The sequence below is a fragment of the Nipponia nippon genome, unplaced genomic scaffold, assembly GCF_047370975.1.
Source record: "Nipponia nippon isolate SJK-2023a ecotype South Korea unplaced genomic scaffold, ASM4737097v1 scaffold_26, whole genome shotgun sequence".
NCBI lineage: Eukaryota > Metazoa > Chordata > Aves > Pelecaniformes > Threskiornithidae > Nipponia > Nipponia nippon.
This window is the reverse complement of record NW_028262343.1, coordinates 4072987-4095021: the sequence shown is the minus strand read 5'-3', so window position 1 is coordinate 4095021 and position 22035 is coordinate 4072987. Positions and strand designations below refer to the sequence as shown.

General features: G+C 36.4%; 1 protein-coding gene across 1 annotated transcript in view; it reads left to right on the top strand.

The window, feature by feature from the left end:
* Positions 1-2557: 2557 nt before the first annotated feature.
* Positions 2558-22035, top strand: part of LOC148055175 (uncharacterized) — a 32233-nt gene continuing 12755 nt past the window's right edge. The window contains 7 exon segments of the mRNA XM_087762579.1: positions 2558-2685; positions 10389-10504; positions 14822-14986; positions 16016-16194; positions 16799-16929; positions 18425-18539; positions 21157-21276. Of these exon segments, the coding sequence (XP_087618705.1) occupies positions 10442-10504; positions 14822-14986; positions 16016-16194; positions 16799-16929; positions 18425-18539; positions 21157-21276 (773 nt within the window). The 5' untranslated portion in view covers positions 2558-2685; positions 10389-10441.

Here is a 22035-nt window from a genome sequence, read left to right as displayed (position 1 = left end):
GAGATGTAGGACTTGCTTTTTTGCATCAGTGCTTTGTAACCCTAGGAAGAAGACTATGACTCTACCTCAATTCAGCCTCAGAAAAGGTTGGCAGAAAAAATGGAACAAAAGGAATTAAAACAGAATAGGAGTTTTCTGTTTTAAGAAAGACTTCTTACAAAGCCTACTGGGGAAGTTTAGGAGGCCTGCTTTGTAAAAGGAGAGGACCCAATCACTGTGAAACCTTTTAAAATCTTAGATCTTTTGGATATTAATCATCTCCCTCAATGTAGATGCAGCATTGATGTGTTTTCAGCAGAGGTGGTCTCCTTATAAGAGAATTTCTCCTCTTCATCACTTCTCCAGTGAATTGCATGATTAGCTTAACCTTCAGAAAACACTTTGTACCAAGACTTCTTTTTTAGAGCTTTGTTGCAGCAGTGTTCCGATGTTAATATTTTTTACCATACTTTCCAGATAGCTTTTGTGATTGAAATCCAGGAAATACGGGGGGGGGGGGGGGGGTATTATAAAAAATACACTTGTCGTAGCTGGCTCTATAGATGTTGAAATTTATAAGGATTATTTATGGAGCCTGGAACTGCCTGGAACAGAATTATGTTTTTGAGTTAGCAATGAAAACAAAAAAGGAAAAAGCCAAGAGATGTTAGAAGTCTGGACCACAGAATCTTCAGTGGAGGCTTCAGCCATTTGGGTTGTAACACTGGCATGTGTATTTAAACAAACCCCAAACAACAACAAAAAACCCAAACCACCCTCCCCCCCAAACCCAGGCACACAGACCCCCTTCCACTCGCCCCAACCAAAACAAAAAAAACCAAACCCCAACCTGTGGCTATTAAAAAAAAATCTTTGCAGTGAGCAAAGTCTGGCTCTTCAGAATATATAAGATTACAAGTCATATGCAAACATTTCTGCTGAGTACTGAGAAAGTCATAGCTCTTTGTCAGCTCTGATGGAAAGTGTTCTGAACCAAGACTTTACAGGTGGCTCAAAAGCCATTTTATACATTTATTTCCTTCCTGAACGTGAAAACTTGAAACTGTGAAAACATTGTCTGCTACAGACAAACTAAATGGACAGAAGAAATTGAGTCATCTTGCAATGTTTTTCTAAATTGTATAAGGTTGACTTTCATATTTATGTTTCTTCCACTCCCTGTTTGTTTTTGCTTCCTCAATGTCTCTGTTTTCACAGAATTTTCCATCATAAATGTTTCTGATTGCTGTTCTGAAGTTGGCCAGCTCTCTAGATATTTTACCTACATGTTACCTTTCTGGTAACCAGAAACGTACCAATCTGCCTGCCTCAGACTAAGTTCTTGGTTCATTTATGCAATTAATATGATGAAATAATGTGTCTAAAACTTCTGCGTTTGTATTTAAATACTAAAGCCTAATTAATTCCTTACAACAACTTTGGGAGTACCTGCTTGGAATTTGAGGGACTACAGGATGGATTGGGCTAAATTTGAACTGCTTCTGGTACTTCCAGAAAGTTGACAAGTGTTTCTGTTTCAGTTGAGAGAGGGTCAGGATTAAACAGTTCATGCAGTGTATTTTCCATTATTTACTACTTTGCTAGAAGACAGATGTTTTTTCCAAATGGAACTTGCTGATGTTCCAGCAATATCCTATTGTATTCTGTCTCTGAAGGCTTTACCTGTACTTACTTCATATGAAGAAATAAATTGCTTGTATTCCCTAGTCAAGGTTTATACTCTTTATACATTTTTTAAAGCAAACTTTGGTTTTGATCAAGATTACAAAGTTTATGTATTGTGCTTTCTGACGTCTCTGTTGGTGTACTTTCTAACGTCTCTGTTGGTGTACTTTCTAACGTCTCTGTTGGTGTACTTTCTAATGGAAAAGGAAATTACCCAACATGCATATTTTTAATTTTCTTCCTTATTCTAGCCTAATAGTGAATTCCTCCTACCTCCTCCAGTGTTATTCTGTACTGCACTATGCCAAACTAAGGCAGATGATAAAAAGGATTTTTGTTACATTAGTGAACTAAGACCTAACATTTGAAAGAACTCTCGTGAACTGCTTTTATCTCAATATGAATTAACAAAACTTCTTTCGTGAAGGCCTAAGAAAGAGTATCGGTTAATATGGGCTAATATCTGAAGGACCCACTAAAAAATGATTGGGCTTATTGTTTGACTTTCTTAAACAAGGATTATTTGAAGGATAAAAGATAAACTGTAAATTATTTCCTCGACAAATGTGTTGAGTAAATGTGCTACTTATAATAGTAATTTGGAATGTACTGGTGAATGTTGTTTAGCAAGATTTGTAAAGAAAATCAGCCTTGTTAATTTGGGATTTTGGCTTCTGTAAGTTTCCATTAAAAAGGAGGAGGGGCTATGCTATGCTTTTTTTAGTGACATAGTAAGGAGGCAAATTAGTAAATTTCTATATTCTTGTCTTTTGGGTTACTTTTCCAGGAAGTCTAAAACATTTTTTTTTAAATTAAGAAATAATAGTTGAAAATACATGCATACATTTAATATGGCTAATTGTTTTTTTTTCCTTTTATCTTGCAGCAACGCACCTCTTGCTTTTTCCTCCAAAGTATGTTATATTAAGTTTCGTGAAGCATCAAGTGTTGGTGTGGCCCAGCATCTAACTAACACGGTTTTTATTGACAGAGCTTTGATAGTTGTGCCCTGCGCAGAAGGTTGGTATTTTAGACATTCTTCTGTAATGTTGGTCTTTGTCCTGTTTGTTAATTGTTTTAAGCTTTCTATGTAAGGAGATGGTGCTCTGTTGTTATTTTATTTTATTGCTTTTTGAAATAAAGTCTTGAAACAAAATTGAAAATTGAATGAAGAAACCCAATTATATAAATTTAATTGAAATTCAGCATTAGAAAAAATTAGTTGATTTAAATTAGGATAATTCAATTTTCCATAGTTATTACATATTTTTGGGGAAAAGAAGGTAAAATAATTCCCTTCAATATGGTTTGTGTTGGCAAGTTTATTCCCACATAAAGTTCTCACTGAAGTCAATGGAGCACTGAAAAAGATTAGGCAGATCCTGGCACTGATAACATTGCAGTTTGGATCTTAATGTATCGCCCTTGGTGTGGTGGGGTTTTTTTGTTTGTGTGTTTGTTTTTTTTTTTTTTTAAGATACTAATTATTTTTCCATTTTTTTTTTTTTTAGACTGAATGCCAATTTTGTCTTGTAGACACGTGATATATGCATTTGACCATTTTAGATTCATCTAATCTAAAATATTTTGCATTTGTGGTGATAATTACTGTTTGAATATAAATTACCTGCTAGTTTAATAAAAAAAAAATCAGTTTTCCTTTCTTGTTCCTGTGGAAAATATTAATTTGTGTTCAATAAAAAGGCTTTCTTATGCATACTGGTACTCCTTTTTGATTTTAGATATCTCTTTAAAAATGCAATCAGCTGTACAGAATACTTCTAGTGTAAAATATTTTTATAACTCTTAGTATTCACCAAGCATTTTATTTTATTAAATTTACAAGTGTTCCTTTAACTAGCTTTGAGGTCATGCTTTTACAGATGTGTTGAATACAAGGTAGTTTTATTATTAGTATACTATCCCAGATCTGAATGCAGTTCTATGAAGCATGGCTTTACTGTAGGCAGATCGCTGGAGTTAGGCAGAGCCCCATTGACTTCATAGGGATCATTGTGGGAATTGAGCATCTGCCTATTTGGATCTGGACTTTTTGCCTTTTTGGAGTGAAAGCATTCCAGTTGTTGGAGTGAAGCTAACTTCACTTTGAACGTGGTAGCTGTTTTGCCATGAACAACGATATTTAGAATGATTGAGCCATAAGTTGCAGCAAGTCCAGAAATATCTCCTATTAACAGGACTTTTCTAACTGCAAGAGTCAGGTTTTGGTTCAAAAAATACTGTTGACTTCTTGGAGTTTGTTAACAGTGGTTCCAGAGTACCATTTTTTGGCATGTTGGCCACATCGTGATCTGGATAGTATGAGATTAGTGCTGCTGTAATAATGGTCTGGGGTGTTCCTAGCAAACTCTGACAAGTCTCCAAAATTTCATAGACTCTGAAATGACCTACAATACACTGTCTAGTCTCGTAGCCTTGTTAATATGGGCATATTAACAAGTCTTTGTGAAGCCTAGATTTTTAGTTGCTTTTATGCTTTGTTTTGGGGGCTTTTTGGTTTTATTTTTGGAACTTGTTCTTAAACCACAAAGAGTATCCACTTGAAGCTTTGTAGAGGCTTTGGGTGGGCAAAATGTATCAGACCAGAGTCGTCATTATTAAAAAATTGCCCTTAAATAATTGACTACAAATTCTTCAGCATCTTAGTTTTACGTTTCATTGAAAAGACCTTAACACTGGTTCAGTACTGCCAGAGAGGAAAGATTGCTGCCTAATGAATGAACAACACTTCCTGGTGTTTTTCTTGTGATGAGATCACTGCCTGACGTGATATGGCAACAGGCAGGTAAAGCTACATTTTCCTGTGTCTCTTGATGGTAGACAATGAGTGGAAGGAGAATAAAATCAAAATTCTGAGAAATCTTGTTCCAACCCTGTTTTGTAGCTGACTTATTAGGCATTTCTGAGAAAATGTATTACAGAAAAATTGTCACTGTTCCAGATCATTCTGGACCCCACAGAGATTTATGCATAATTAGGTGAACAAGTGATTGGGTTGTGAGGTCAAATTTTTTTTTAAGTCAGAATGCTGTTTCTCTGTAACTTTCTAACAGAATCACTAATTTTAATTTGTAAAGATGTGAATTCATATAGGTTTAACTTTCTGAGGAATTTATTCTGTGGAATAAGCATAGCTTTGGAGACCACAGTGCAACATTTTTGATTCACTATGTACCATTGTTAATGGAGTCAGTGGAGTATATCACAGGCTTTAAAAGTAGCAATTGCTGTATTCTACTGGAAGGTTAAATTATATCCATGGCCAACAGTGCCCGTAGTAAAACATTTCATGCGCCGAATTGAACATAGAGGAGAGGTAAAATGGAACCCTGAAAACTTGGTTTTAAAAACCAAAATAAAATCTGAAATTTGGAGTGTATTTAAACAGTGGTAAATCAAGGGAGTATGAGGAGGGAATTACTACGCAATGAAAATAATGTTAATTTTGTGACATTTAATAAACAATTTAACAAAAATGTAATTGTAAATGAAATAACATCGAGTTGTCAAAATATGACTTTCTTTTGTGTGTATCAGTAGGTTTTTCTTTAAACATTATACTTTGAGAATGCAAAGGTTGAAAGATAAACAAAGATGCCACCCTAATCATTCTAAATTTTATGTCCACATTGTCTAGTAGATGGATTTTGACTATTAATTTGGTTTTGTATGTTTTCTCTGTGTGATATTTGTGCATTATTAGATGACTAGACTGGCCAAGGCAGACCTGTTACACTTGCCTGAGTTAGGCATTGTTTGCCATGCCACTAAACCTGCCGCCAAGTGAAACCTTCATGGGGGAAATGAGATCGAAGTCTGGCCTGCTGAAGATGGACGCCCTGTCTCTGTTTTTATTTTATTTTGCTTTCTTTCCTTTGTTTCTTTTATTTTATTTTTCCCTTTTTTTGTTTTGTTCTGTTAAATCTCTTTCCCTTGTACTTGTGAACTGGTAATTCAGTTCTGAAAAAATGATGTTTTGTAAAGGGTTCACAGTATTTCATTTTGAAGTTGACCTGAAGTTGCTTGTGGATGGTATACACAGAATTTAGAATATGATTAACTAAGTTTTATGCTGTGAATTATGGATAAATTTGGTTTGGAATACATTTAAGCATCTAAATTCAACAGATGAGCACGTTGTGTCAGGCTGGAATAGTGAAAAATATATCAGTTTTAAGATGCATTCTTTCATATGTTATGCTTCATGAGCTTATCTTGGAAGAGGACAGTTGAAACTCTTACTTTCTGGAGAAATTAACTTTACAAAGTAAAATCATGATCTTTCTCTGCTATTTTTCCTCTTCTCAGCAGAGTAGTTTTATTTTAGGTTGCATGGTCTGTTTAAAAGAAGGCTTTCTATTTATGTCTAATAGGAAGAGTTTAAAATAATTAATTTCTGATATTGAACTTTCATGAATATTGAATGTCATGAAATATTTGTTTGCTTCTGATGAAACCTTGCTCCAGTGAGGTCAGTGGCAGTAAGATTTCATCCTTTTGTTTTTGTAATTTTTGGAAAAAACTGTTTACCTCTCAAGTACAAATGCAGCCTGAGGTTTTGGTTGGAATGTGTTATGTGAGGCACATTGTCTTTTAACACTGTTATTTGTGGGAAGATTGAAAAGTTCTGTGTGTGTGTATGTGTGTATTGCACTTTTACATGCTCCAGTGGTGATTATTTCAAGAAGAGTTTAAAAAAAAAAAAAAAAAGAAAAAAAGTGTAATCTCACAATCTCAGAAGCCCTGGCAGCTCATGCTGGATTGAGAAGGTTCTCATCCCTAAATGATGTTTGTTCTTCTTTCTTGTGAAATGGAAGCCCTGAAACAGAAGTGCTGGACCAGGTGGTGTGTCTAGTGCTCAGGCATTGCTCTTCCCAGCCAGCTGCATTGGGACCAATTGGTTTCACTGGTAATGCACCAGGCTGTGAACTGCAGCTGAGAAGAGCTTTGCTTTGTGATCTCTGTTGGATTTAGCTGTGCCAGTTGAGGTAATTACGAGTAGTTGTAATCTCTTTAATCTCTGCTGCTAAATCCAATAAGAATCATGAATTGGATCACACAGAAATTATTTTATTTATAAGTGTGTGTTTTCCATTGATTTAAAATAGTAGGAAAATAACAATTCCTTTAATTATGTTTCGAGTAGATGTGAACAGAAAGTATTTTTAAAACAAACGTTTGTACTTATTGCTGAAGCAGTTTTGGGGGGAGGGGAGGATTAACCATGTAGTTTCAGTACAAAGAGTAGGAAGTTAATTTCTTCTGAGCACATGGAGGGGGATAAAAATACTGTGATTAGTACCTGCTTAACACAGATACTTCTGTTCAGCATTTAGCAAAATGGATTCTGGTATGGACTAGGTTGGCTAGGGCTCTTAAGCACTTTGATGATACAAAAAAGTAACAATCATAACTGATATTTAGGACAACTGTACGTTTCTGAAGAAGCATAAGGTATCTCTAGGCAATGCAGAGCTAATCTATATTTGATTCCAGATTCCTTTGCAAAGCGAAGAATAAATAAATAAAATGATCATAGAATCTGTAATTTACTAAACACTCATAAGCTTCGAAGAAATATTTCTAAGGATGTGGTATAAATGTGGCATATTTATTTTTTCTGTTTCCCTTATTAGAAAATAAATATCTTTACTTCATTTCAATTCAGCTTTTAAATACTATGAGTTTAAAAACCTAAACAGTTATTGTTAAGGTGTCCTAATTTGTTATGTCATTACCCATATGTTTTGTTGTATCTTTGTGGGCTTGTATTCATTTTCTAAATAAATTAATGGGGATAACATTCCAAAACTTAAAGCTGTAACTCATGAGGTTATTTGGCCTCACATATTCATTTGTTTTTCAAAACTTTCTAAAGAACAGGGAAGTAAATTTGCAAGATATTTCAGGTTTGGTTTTTTTTCCCCACCCACAACAGTTTATTTTCTATAGAATTGTTAAAAAGTTTGACCTGATCTTAAAAACTAGAGGGGGATCTTTTGAAAAGACAGTATCTCTGAAAATACAGGCAAATTTTCAGGATTCTGTCTGTAGAGATACAGATTCCTCATTCTTGAATAAAATAAATGAACAGATCTTTGTTTGTGGCATGGAACTGACCAACTAGATTTTTGTATTTAAAATAAAACATGATGTTGTTGAGGGACCAAAGTATTCTGGAAATAATGCTGCTAACTTTATAATTTAGATATGCATGTTATTAATTTTTTGAACTGCTATAATAGTTTACTTAACTGAAAGTGTTCAGTGGATTCCTTAAGCAACATTTGAGCAAATGAATAATTCCAATTATTTCAGTAAGATGACCCATATGCCTAAAGTTTAGAATTGTATTTAAATACCTTTCTGAACTTGACTCCCTGTCTTTTTAGTTATGTGCATAACTCGGTTCCTATTTAAAAGGGCTAAATGCCTTAAGCATCTCTTAAGTTTATCTGGTTGTGTGTATATTGAATTGGCTGTATGTAAGTGCATACTTAAATTAGGCATATGCTTATGTACATTACTGACCAAGGATCTAAATTAGAATGCAGATGCACCACTTTAGGAGCCATTTCTGCCATTGGATTTACTTGACCCATGTCTGTTGATCCTGTAGAAACCTGTATGAGTATCCAGTTAATTGTAAGATGCTGGCTGGTCAGGAGAAGGTCTGGTTCTATCGATCATTTGAAAACACTTAAGTATTTTGATTTTCAGAAGAACTGGTATATAATTGTATGCCTAATTTGCACACAGTTGCTGGAACTGTATATTTGGAAGCCTGTTAGTTAGCTTCACAATAGGCAGGATGTGCAGCAAAGTACCTGATTCTCATGAGCAGTCAGGCAAATCAGGTACGCCTCTCATTACATGCCTGACTTCAAAATGAGACCTGTAAAGAGTGCTGAACATTGTGATGATGACTCAGATTCATGCATGTTTTTAAAAAAGCCCTGGAAGACATAATTGCACAGTTAATTCTTAAGTTCTAATTTCCTATTTTTCTCCTTTAGATAGCAAAATCAAGTGGTTTGTTACATGTTAAGGAGCAAGGTGCCTCAAAACTTAACATAAATAAAATAAATCTAAATAGGAAGCATGAGAAAAAAAGAATACTATTATTTTATCTTTTCTATTCCACTCATGCTATATATAAATTAATTTTCATTTATATTTGTTTTGACCTTTGGTCATATCCAACTGTAACCCAGTCCTTGCTGCAGATCTGTATAACAGGTTTGCAACACTTTTGTCTTCTTTTTATTTTTTTAAAGTAGCATGATTCCTGTGGGGTTTATTGGAACTCGTATAGCTAAAATTGCACAGTGTTTTGAAACTTATCTCATATTTTGTTTTTTGATAACAATATTTATATATTAATTTTAAAATCCTGAAGTTAGGGGTTTTATAGTTAAAACATGTACAGTTTGATCCAAAGCAGTAAAAGCCACTGGCACAGTATTTGTATATACCTTGACTTTTAAAACAATGTTTAAATAAAAGCATTTACTTTATTAAAATGTATGGGGTAATACCAAAGGGCTCAGTTGGATAGCATATATACAGTTACGCCAGTAATTTTGAATAGATCATAGATAACTAGTATAATTAGGACTTCCTTTCTGTAGTTTTTCAGTTCAGTGTTTAATGTTTGTACCAGTTTAAATCCCTTTGTATTTCAAATTTAATACATACATTTAATTGTATTTGTAATTAACTATTACATCTTTTGATTTTTGAAGATTTTTTTTGGGGTTCATTTAGCAGTCTAATTGTGACTAACTTTGAATAAAACCTGTGTTTAGTTCAGATTAGATATTACTTAAACTTTTAGCATGATGGGGAATATAATGTGGTTGAAATAGTAGGAAATACATATTTTAGGAAAATATAGCTTGCTTAGCAGATCAATTATGATTTTGTTTGATCTCAGTAAATTTAAAGCTAATTTATCAGAGTTTCAGATAAACTGAGGTGACCTAGAATGTAAGACAGTACAAATCTGAATTTTTCTGCCCTCCCCTCCTCCACTCCCAACTTCACTTGTAGTATGTCTTGTGTGGAGTCACAGTAGTTTTTATTTTATTTTTATTTATTTTTACATCAAAAGTAGGTAACACCAGAGGGGGAAAAAGCGCACTAATTTCAGTTAGCACATACTTTGTGGGTTTTTTTTTTTTTGTTTGTTTGTTTGTTTTTTTCTGATTTGGTTATTTGCCATTTCTGGGGATTAAACTTTAAAAAATGTTCTTCTTTTCTGTATCTGATGTTCTGTGTGCTATTAGTGATGCAGCCAACACGAACGGTTGTCATGTGTAAAACAACTTTCGATCACCGTGAAAACACCGCCCTGGGAAAGCGTCCATGCTTGATATCGTTTGGTTCATGAACATTAAGTTTCCAGTACAGGTGACCCATAGCTCAAAGTGTTAAATAATTGTGTACATTATTCAGTTTTTAAAATAATAATCCATTAATGAGATTGTTAGTCTTTGAAGTTTTGCTAACTTTTGTTTTTCCTAGTAGAGCAGGGTAAAAGGAAATACTTAAGTTCATATTTGTTTCTTTGTAAGGATCTGGTAGATAGATTCATTCTTATTTATTACTTTTTTAAATGCAAGGGTAATTGTAAAATCATAGAAAGAGTAACATCTGTGTAGTGTTCCAACTCTGTGTAATGCTTTCATTTGCTTCTTCAGGTAAAATCCCAGATGAAGCCAAAGCCCTTTCTCTATTGGCGCCTGCTCCTACTATGACAAGCCTGATGCCTGGTGCAGGGTTGCTTCCTATACCTACACCAACCCCTTTGACTACAGTAAGTAAAATTCAGTCCCTGTTTGATTTCTGGTTTTCCTCTATACTCGGTAGCCTTTCTGTGTTCAGAGAACAAGAACTATTTGATCTGTGGATGTTGTCCTCTTATATGCTAAATCAGTGAGGATTTAGCTGTGGTGCCTCTTTTGAGGGTAGATCACAAGATGTCCATGCACTACCTTTCCTGGGTGTTTCTTTCAGATTCTTATTTTGCAAAATAGTAGGTAAATACTGGTTTTGGTTGTGCCCATTTTAATTGTTGTCCCTTCCCTAGACCAATTAATTTGATCCAATGGCAATGCTATCCACCTCCTAAAAATTTGTTAAAACATAATAGTTAAATTGACACGGTTCTTCAGAATATTAAAATGCTTCATTAGGGTGCTTTTACTTGATATCTCTATGACAGGGTTTTTGACTGTTAGCCTAACAATCTTTTCACTGCAAAAAGCATAGGAGCTAGCTAGCTGCTGCTGCTTCTGCTCAGTTCCCTTTTGCCTCTGTAAGCCTTTCTTGATACCAGCAGGCTGTTGTGCCCTATTCAGGGAGGATTCTGGAAATAGTAAATCCTACTTCAAAAAAATTGGGCTTAATGTCACTAACCCCATGTTATTTGAAGGTGAAAGTCCTCAGTCTTCCAAACATATTGCAGCAGTGTGTGTATTTATGTTGTTACTGGTACCATCCTGGATTTTTGGCTTGTGTTAAGGGTGTTCTGCAGATTCCCAAACCTATCTGTCCTTAAATGATTCCTCATCTGTTTCCATTACCAGAAACATTATTCCCACTCATATTCTTAGCTGACACTGATCAGCATCCTAAAAGAAATGAATGTATTTGGTGTCTTACTTCTTTCCTTCATTCCATAAAAAAATTGCTTTAACCAAGTTTGATTTCTTCTGCACTATTTCAAACATCTGCACAAAGGTCAGCATCCTTTTTGAAGCTTGTGCTCCAACAGCTGTTTTAGAGTATACAATTTATATAATGAAACAGTGGGACGAAAGTCACCAGTTAGAGGTTTAGGCTAATTCTGTTTATGGTTCATAACTGTCACTGTATAAGAGACATTGCATGACTTTGAAAATAATTTTTAGTTCACAAGAATGTTGGCTTTTTTTTGTCTTAAAATGGGTGATACTGCCCTCATTGTTATGTGAAGTAATAGTTTAGGCATTTCATAAAACAAAATGTGCTTACTCATGGTTCCACTGCATAATTGCCACTAATGAAGCATAAATAATCATAGAATCATTTAGGTTGGAAAAGACCTTTAAGATCATCGAGTCGAACCGTAAACTTAACACTGCCAAGTCCACCACTAAACCATGTGACTATAAGCACCACGTCTACCCGTCTTTTAAATACCTCCAGGGATGGGGACTCAACCACTTCCCTGGGCAGCCTGTTCCAGTGCCTGATTACCCTTTCAGTGAAGAAATTTTTCCTAATATCCAGTCTGAACCTCCCCTGGCACAACTTGAGGCCATTTCCTCTTGTCCTATCACTTGTTACATGGGAGAAGAGACTGACACCCACCTCCCTACAACCTCCTTCCAGGTAGTTGTAGAGAGCAATAAGGTCTCCCCTCAGCCGCCTCTTCTCCAGGCTAAACAACCCCAGCCGCTCCTCATAGGACTTGTTCTTTAGATCCTTCACTAACTTTGTTGCCCTTCTTTGGACATGCTCCAGCACCTCGATGCCCTTCTTGTAGTGAGGGGCCCAAAACTAAACACAGTACTCGAAGTGCAGCCTCACCAGTGCTGAGTACAGGGGGACGATCGCTTCCCTAGTCCTGCTGGCCACACTATTCCTGATGCAAGCCAGGATGCTATTGGCCTTCTTGGCCACCTGGGCACACTGCCAGCTCATATTCAGCCAGCTGTCGACCAACACCCCCAGGTCCTTTTCCGCCAGGCAGCTCTCCAGCCACTCCTCCCCAAGCCTGTAGCATTGCATGGGGTGGTTGTGACCCAAGTGCAGGACCCGCCACTTAGCCTTGTTGAACCTGATATAATTGGCCCCGGCCCATCGATCCAGCCTGTCCAGATCCCTCTGTAGAGCCTTTCTACCCTCAAGCAGATCAACACTCCTGCCCAACTTGGTGTCATCTGCAAACTTCCTGAGGGTGCACTCAATCCCCTCATCTAGATCATTGATAAAGATATTAAACAGAACTGGTGTAATAGCGATGTTTTAGAGATATTTGTTTCTAAACTAACCTTCTAAGGTAAATTAACTTTGTTTTTATATACATCTTTAATAAATTATCAGTGAATTTTAGAATATCAAAGAGGAAGTCAAGCTGTATAACCCTCTGTTCAATAATAAAAGGCTGATTTCAAGTAAAGACAGAGTAGTTTTCTCTTGTTACATAAAAAAAATTTACTGGTGGCTTGTTGAAAATTTCTAACACTTGTTAGAAACTTTGTTTGCTGGAAAGGCAGTTGCTTTTTTCGGTGGAGAAAATAAAATTCAAACCAGGAACTCAGCAGAACAATTTAGTAGTGATTTTTAAATGACTTTTTTTATAACATTCCCTAGGAGAGATTTCAATTCCCAGCTCTAAAAATGAGAGTTGTATTGTCCTCATTCTCTAGGAGGTGACTGTGTTTGTAGGGTAAGATCTTAGACTTAATATCCTTCACGTTTCAACTGTAATTAATCTTGCCTTATGTGATATGTTTGTCCAAAAGGTACCTTATCTGTCCCTTTGATGGACTGATGTCTGTTATGGAATTTGCAGTGCCCAGGGCCAATTTGTTCCCTTCTTCCCTTGCTGGGCAAGGCCTCAGCAATTCCTCATCCACTTATAATACTTGTTGTGGCAAAAAAATAAGAGTATTAGCAGTGTTTGAAGGCGTCTTACTCAATTGGATTGACCGTAGGTATTAGAAATTCAAGCCTGCATGTTTTCTTATTGATATACTGCATCCCTGGCCAGAGATCTTTGATAAGATGGTATCTGATAGCACACAGAAAATCTTAACTGTAAAAAGTTATTTATGGGTCGGTTTTTATTCTTTAAAAAAAAAAAGTACTTGTGGTGGGTTGACATTGGCTGGCTGCTAGGTGCCCACCAAGCTGCTCTATCACTCCCCACTCCTCAGCTGGACAGGGGAGAGAAAAATATGATGAAAGGCTTGTGGGTTGAGATAAGGATAGGGTGATAACTCACCAGTTACCATCACGGGCAAAACAGACTCAACTCAGGGAAATTAATTTAATTTATTGCCAATTAACAATGGAGTAGGATAATGAGAAAAAAACAAATCTAAAAACATCTTCCCCTCACCCCTCCCTTCTTCCCGGCTCAATTTCACTCCCGATTTTTCTCTACCTCCTCCCCCGAGCAGCGCAAGGGGATGGGGAATGGGGGTTGTGGTCAGTGCATCACACGTTGTCTCTGCCACTCCTTCCTCCTCACACTCTTCCCCTACTCCAGCACGGGGTCCGTCCCATGGGAGAGTCCTCCACAAACTTCTCCAATGTGGGTCCTTCCCACGGGTTGCGTTTCTTCACAAACTGCTCCAGTGTGGGTCCTTTCCATGGGGTGCAGTCCTTCAGGAACAGACCGTACCAGCGTGGGTTCCCTGTGGGGTCACAGGTCCTGCTAGCAAACCTGCTCCAGCGTGGGCTCTTCTCATCATGGGGCTACAGGTCCTGCCAGGAGCCTGCTCCAGTGCGGGCTTCCCACAGGGTCACAGCCTCCTTCAGGGCACATCTCCCTGCTCCGGCGTGGGGTCCTCCACGGGCTGCAGGTGGATATCTGCTCCAACGTGGGCCTCCATGGGCTGCAGGGGGACAGCCTGCCTCACCATGGTCTTCACCACAGGCTGCAGGGGAATCTCTGCTCTGGCGCCTGGAGCCACCTCCTCCCCCTCCTTCTTCACTGACCTTGGTGTCTGCAGAGTTGTTTCTCTCACATATTCTCACTCCTCTCTCCCGGCTGCTGTTGCGCAGCAGTTTTTTCCCTATTCTTAAATATGTTATCCCAGAGGCACAACCACTGTCGCTGATTGGCTCGGCCTTGGCCAGTGGTGGAAGCTTGGAGCCAGCTGGAACTGGCTCTATCGGACATGGGGACAGCTTCTGGCAGCTTCTCGCAGAAGCCACCCCTGTAGCCCCCTCCTCTGCTACCAAAACTTTGCCACATAAACCCAATACGGTACTCAGCTGGGACCTTACAGTTTTAAGTCTTGCCTATATTCATTAGATTTATTTTTATAGAAATGCACAAGGAAGGCAAGTACTAACAAGTGAAATATCTCCCACCAGTGCTTGGTTGCAAAGCATATTCTGTTTTTGTGTTTTCCAGCTCGGTGTTTCACTTGGCACTTTGGGGGCTATACCAGCAGCAGCATTGGACCCTAACATTACAGGACTGGGAGAAATACCACAGCCACCAATTATGGGGAATGTGGACCCATCCAAAATTGATGAAATTAGAAGAACAGTCTACGTTGGAAACTTGAATTCACAGGTTGCTTTTCTTTTTTGTTGTTGGCAATACTAATGGAAGATGCAGAATTATAATTTATGAATTATAATCTTACATGTTAAGAGTTTTCATTATGCCAATAGGAATTTAAACAAACAAAACAAATACTCTTTTTGGTTACTAGTGATATTTCAAATTCTGAATGCTCCTTTGCCAATCAGATCAGACCAGACCGTGGAATTCATTCTAGCAGGATACCAGAGAAATCATACTGTAGCTGAATTCAAGAAACATACTTATGATTGTGTGTGTTGATCAAATGGCCAGCTGGGTTGTGTTAGCTGAACAATGCCTCAGAAGTCATGAGATCATGGTAGCTGTCCCCCACAACGCTGTGCAATTGCTTAAGTACAATAAGAAGGAATGATTTGTCTTAATGGAAGTTGCAAAATTAGCATAAACACCTTTGAGTTTCTCTGACAGGAAAGTTAGGTCTGTCAGAAATTTGTTTTTTCAGCAACTGATTGAATTAATTGAAAAACAGTTTGGTTTTGACTGATGGCAATAAAAGTATTTGATTTGAGGTTTTTTTGACTGCCAAAGTAGCTACTAGAGTGTAAAAGTACTATTGATCGCAATAAAATAAAACAAGCTGGAAGCTAGTAGAAAACCAGATAAAAGCAAAGTCTTGTAATACTATTTGGATTTTTTTTTAATCGATCAAAATTCACAATCAATAGCTTGGACATAGGTGTATAAGGAAATTCCTCATCAGTTATTTCAAATGAGTTGCTTGAAAAGTGTAAAATCCTGTGCAAGTGGTTTTTTTTAACCTAGATGTAGGACTTCAGGGCTTGTGGTTGCACTATTTTAAATTGTAGTATATTCTTTAGATTAATGGAAGAAAAAATACCTTTCTCTCTTAAAGTGTAACATTACCAAATTCATGTTGCCTGTGTAATAATGGTGAGATGTCTTTCCAAAATCTGTAGCTCTTCAATTACCTGATATGTTGGATAAGTGGTTTTCATTACATATTTTACTTCAGCTGAGCTCTTCGATTCTTTCTAGACTACAACAGCAGATCAGCTGCTTGAATTCTTTAAGCAAGTTGGAGAAGTCAAATTTGTGCGAATGGCAGGTGATGAGACACAACCAACACGATTTGCTTTTGTGGAATTTGCGGACCAAAATTCTGTACCTCGAGCTCTTGCCTTTAATGGAGTTATGTTTGGAGACAGGCCACTGAAGTAAGAAATTAATTATCCATATGAATATTGAATGAGAGATTTCTTAGTATCCTTATACATTTATGACTCTGATGTGCAGGAAACTGCTGTGATGAATATTTTTTCAGTATAAGGACTTATTGTTAGTAAACTGGAACACTTTAACGATCTCCAATTTCAAGGTTGGGCATAACTTTCTCCAAGAAGAATATGGATGGCATTGAGTAAAATATTTCTGCATCTATTCTTGAGGTAGTGAAAGCCATTACAGTGAGAATCTGCAAAGTCCTTGGTTCTAATTAAGCTTTATATATGATGTGTATGTAATTAGTAGGCCTTAATGTAGAGATTTGATCTGAAATAGAGAAACAGATTTCTAGACTTCTACTAGAAAATATTTTTAACACAGAAATATTGTGCCACATTTATTTAAAAGTGGTAAGATTTGAAAGCAATAAGACACATTTCAGATACTTAGAACAGATGAGTGTTAGGAAAAATCTGTAGTTTTGTTGAACTTTGAAGCTTTTAGTCATGCGTGGAAGTTGAGGTGTTTTCTTATTTGTTTTTCATTTTCCCTTTTCAAGTGTTTGGGAGTTAAAGGTTTTATTTTTCCTTAATTTAGAATAAATCACTCCAATAATGCAATAGTGAAGCCTCCTGAAATGACACCGCAAGCTGCTGCCAAGGAACTGGAAGAAGTGATGAAGAGAGTAAGGGAAGCCCAGTCTTTCATATCTGCTGCTATTGAGCCAGGTAGGTATATTCTCTTCATTACCTAACAGACATGATCTGTGTATACCTTGGCACATGCTTTTAGGAGCACTTTCAAACGCAGGAAAAGGGTACTCAAAGGTGAACAACATGTGTGTGGGAAAACAAAATAAAGTAAACAAAATTGTCTTCATGCAACAAAGCAGTGGAATGAAGCTGACTTTTTATTTCATCATATCTTATTTTCAGATACATGCTCACTGAATGTTTTAAAAAATACGAAATCAATACTAAATTAATACTTAATGTTGGTGCTTTTAATGTTCAAAGTACTTACAAACTTAAAAAAAGCTTTATATTTGTTTTGTTCTCTAGCACCCATTAATGCCATAGTTTCATGATCAGAGGGAGCTAGCATGCTGCTGAAAGCAGCAATGTTATGGTTTCCTTCAGCAGGTTAATTTTGTCACTGTGCTATGCTCTTTTTTCATGCTGGCTCAAGACTATGTGCATCCTCATAGCAAATGGGATCAGAGAATGAATCTGGGATAAAATTTAACATATTGTAATGGACTTTTTTTTCATCCAGATTGGTTCCCTGATCCCTGTTAACACTGAAATGCCAGGTCAAGGAGGAAGGTGTTGGTGGGTTGAGTGGTTAGACAGGCATTTCAGTGCTGACTTATGCTGACTTAAACTGATTGCAAAACCACAGCATAAAAAATTCTCAACTTGTTAAACTTTCAGCTGAAATCCTCCTTTTTCTTTTCATCAGCAAGACAGCAAGACTTTGTCATTCTTCTTACTAAGAAACCCAGACGTTGACTTATGTAGCTTAGATAGTGGAGGGTCTTGAGGTTTTATTGGGGGGGGGGGGGGGTATTTTCTGTTGTTTTTTAGGGTTGGGAGAAAAATAGTTCTAACATTTCCTCAGTGTTAAGAAGCAGAATAATAATCTTTTAGAGTCTGAACCAAAGTCTGCTGAGGTCACTGGTAAGCTTTCTGTTGACTTCCTGGCCTTTGGATCAAACTTTTCACCCCCTTCTCTCCATCCCTTCCTCCCTCAAAACAGTGTTTGAGGAATAGAACTTCAATATTTGTACAGTGGTTGGAATATCTAAAAGTATAGAAAGTGCTAATTATTATTTACATTTTATTCTTGTTTTCAAATTTATGCCTTCTAAATTTACTCTATTCTTCCGAGGTTATTAAAAAAAAATAGTAGTTATATTACATAATATACCAGACGAGAACGTGTTGTAATCTTGTGCATTGTGGCAGCAACATAAATCCATTCCTAACAGAGCTAGCTGTTTATAATTATCTGGTTTATGTGTACTGCTGCAGGATGGCTGCACTCAACGAGTATATGCAATGACTTTCTGGGATGTTTCTGAAGGATATTTGCAAAGAAGGAAGATGTGCAAAGCATAGGCCCCTTGCACTATATGTGTGGTACATTCCACTTGTGCCAGATTGTTAACTGGGATCTTTAAATGTTCTGAGCTTACACTGCAAAGTGGTTTTTTCCTCTCAGAGTCTGGAAAGAGCAGTGAAAGAAAAGGCGGTCGATCTCGTTCCCATTCTCGTTCAGAATCCAGGTCTAGCTCAAAATCCCAATCTAGAAGGAAAAGATCACACTCAAAACACAGGTAGGTATGTTTTTTATTTTGGACTAATAGATCATACTTTTGTTGTTGTGGTGGTGGTGGTTACTGAGATTTCTTACTGAGTTATGAGGCAAGTAAGTATCCCTGTAGAGAAGATTAGTAACTTACACTGACCAGATCAGAGTAACTAGGAACTTTGTCTCTGAACAGATACTCTTTCCCTCTAAATGCTAAATGTTTTCAGGATTACTTTCAGGTAAAACACACTAGAAGGTACTTTTTGTGCCATGTAGCATAACCATTTCTATGGTTTCATGGTACATTTTGTGCCGTGTAGCATAATTTCATTTTGTGACCTCTGTATTTTAAAAAGAAATAGTTATCTGTGTTTCGTGGATGGAACATTTAGTTTACTGTTAACACTCTGAACCAGATAGGCTGGCTGGTTTTGCTAGTAGAAAGTTCCTGCTATCCTGAACTTCTAAACATCTAGTTAACAAATGTAGTATTTTTATTTACTGTACTGTAAACATAAAGCTATATATTTTTAAAAGCCAGAAGAAAAAGGCTTTTAGGGGCAGTTTTTCATTCTTCAGAGTTTGTTTGCTTTGCTAATTTGTTCAGTTCTGAAACAGGCTTTGAAATATAGGAGGAAATAAAATTATTAGATCACCCTTAAAGTTTACCCATTAAGATTTTTTTCCAAGAATGAGACAGTCTTGCTATGTAAGACTTACAAATGCTTCCTGAAATGGTTCAATGTCAGGAATGTCTTCTGATCATTTAGATAATTAATCTAAATATATTTGGCTACATTAAGTATAAAAAAAAAAACCCAAACAAAACCAAACCAAAACAAACTCAAAATGTATTTGATAGCTTACACTTTAAAAAGGTGAGTGTTGTCAGTGTTGCAGCGACAGCACTGTTGCATTCTTTCATCCATTGTCTTTTAACAGGGCAACTAGAATTCTTTTACATACAGAAAAGCTGGCCAGAGGGACACACCGCATCAGTTATACTACCAAACAAATATGATCTAAGTGCAGGCTTCAGTTTTGTAATAGTGTTACACAGTACATGTTATCTAATGACATCAAAACATTGGGTACCTTTTTAATGCAAGAAGAATCGTTTGTTCATTTCCTTATTGCTTGCTTCTCTTCTGTTTCTCTAACTCAGGACATAACTGAAAAACAGTCTTTGTTTTGTGTAACACTGCAGTAATCTCAGTGCTATTTTGTACTGACGCAAACCAAATTGATTTTTAGAAGATAAATTTGCATTTTTTTTTACTTGCAGAAAACCTGTGCTTTAAACAATTGTTGATAGTTATATATTATTTTTTAAATGATTTTACCACTGTTACTGTCAGTTTTGAGAACATTCTGAAAAAAGGCCAGTCTGATCTGTTGAGGCAACTTCATCCCTAAGAATAAACTGTCCTTACCACTTTCCAGTTTTACTGTTTTATAAAACCCCTAAATTGCTTTCATCTCTATGATATAAAATTTATTCAAGGTTTTACTTGGACTAAATTGTAATTAATTTTCCCTGTAATTAGTTTGTATTTCCACACTGATACGTGGAGCAAAGCTGTAGGTAAAAAATGATTGCCTCTCCTCTTGGTATATCTTACTCTGTGTGTCTTGAGCTGCAGAAGACAGGTGGAGCTGGTATTTTTTGTATCTCCCTGTTCTTCAGGATTTATTGAGTAATATACATGAATTTCTGTCTTTGGTAAGTTTAACTTCATCGTACCTTAGCCTCTCGGGCAAAATATCCAATGATGTGTTCTTTTCAAAGTTAATGTTCAAATTCAGCTTTTAATTTTTGTTTTCCTAGGGAATATGATCTTCCAAATATAGGGAATATTTTGGGAAAAAAAAGAGTACAGTAATTTTTAAGTGTCTTGTTTTCTTCATCAGATCTGAGACTATACTATATATGTTTATCAGAAGACTTTAATTGGATTTCTATTGGAGTATCTGCACGTTATTTGCATTCCTTATTTATCGTGTAGTAAATACTCATTTCTTTTCTTGAGAACTCTTATAATTCAAATCCATGCTAACATATCCTTTCAACTGAAAAGGTAACTTGACTAAATGCTGAACCACAGATAGTGGTGGGGTTTTTTTGTTGGTGGGGTTTTTTTTTGTTTGTTTGTGTTTTGGTTTTTTTTAAGTTCAATTAAATTGTAAGGCTGGAGAACAAAGAGGCCAGTTAAAGCCATCTTTCTTCATTGACCAAGACTGCAATAAGTGACTGGGCCTGGAAAAGAAGAAAAATGTAACTGATTATTTTTACAAGCTGCTAGAAATTGTCTATAGTAGATTTTATGCACTAGATTTACTAAGGACAGCTATCCTAATATGATATGAATTTATATTTTCCAGAATATTCATGGAAGTTATTATGAAACATGAGTATTACTTAAATGGTGCATTGTTTCAAAGGAGAGCATGTGCACCTGGTGAAGCTTAAAGTATCCATATTTACAAAAATGTTGGTAGGCAGTATATTACTGAGGTGTAACTCTCTATATAATTTTATGTAGTGAGGCAAGATTTATGTGGGTTTTTTTCCCTTCTTGGTTGACATAATTTTTATGAAGTTTCAATATTAAAGTATTTTTCTTCTGGCGTTGTTCATATAGAAGTAGATCTGGCAACAGATCGCTCTCAAGACACAAGGACAGACGCAGATCCAGGAGTCCCCTGAAAAAACGGTCTAGATCTAGGGAAAGGCAGAAATCAAGAAGTCGCTCTCGTTCTCGGTGAGTTCCATTCCTAAGAAATGATACTGTTGTTCTTAGCACACAGTACAAAGTTTGTGAAAAAAATCTAACAAACCTTTTAGGTGATGGCAAAGGATGGAATCTTGAAATGCTTTAGCCTGTCTCTAGGTTTTGTTTGTGGGACAAAAGAATAGAAAGTAAATTTTTATGCAAGTGTACTGGTTTTGGCTGGGATATAGTTAATTTTCTTCATAGTAACTCATATGGTATCTATGGGGATTAAACCACAACACTGAGGTACCTGAACTTTGATACCAAAGTCTAGTCTACATTTATACCAACGTGCAAGCTGATCGAAAATAGGTAACTTCAAATTGTCAGACTTTAACCAACAGATTAGGTATGTTCCATGTCGCCTGTGCAACACACAAAAAATTGGATGATGCTTCTTCAGTCTATATCTGTTGAGAAGGTTGGGTTCAGGCTGAACTTGATCCTGCATTCTGAGAACATGTATAAAGTTTTTGTGCACGAGCTTTTATTTTTGCCTTTGGCTATTTCATATTGGCTATACACTGCTGTAGGCACAAATGCATATGTCTGTTATGTGGCATATTTACATTTCAGGATCCAATACATCTATATTTTACCTAGTCTATTAATTTTTAAGTGATTGTCTAATTATTGAACCTTGAAATTCCAACAAGATAATTCCTTTATCTCCTTGGATGATAATGTAATTTTCTGAGGGATGAAATCGTGAATATTCACAAACCAAAAGTGCCTATGAAAGTAGCT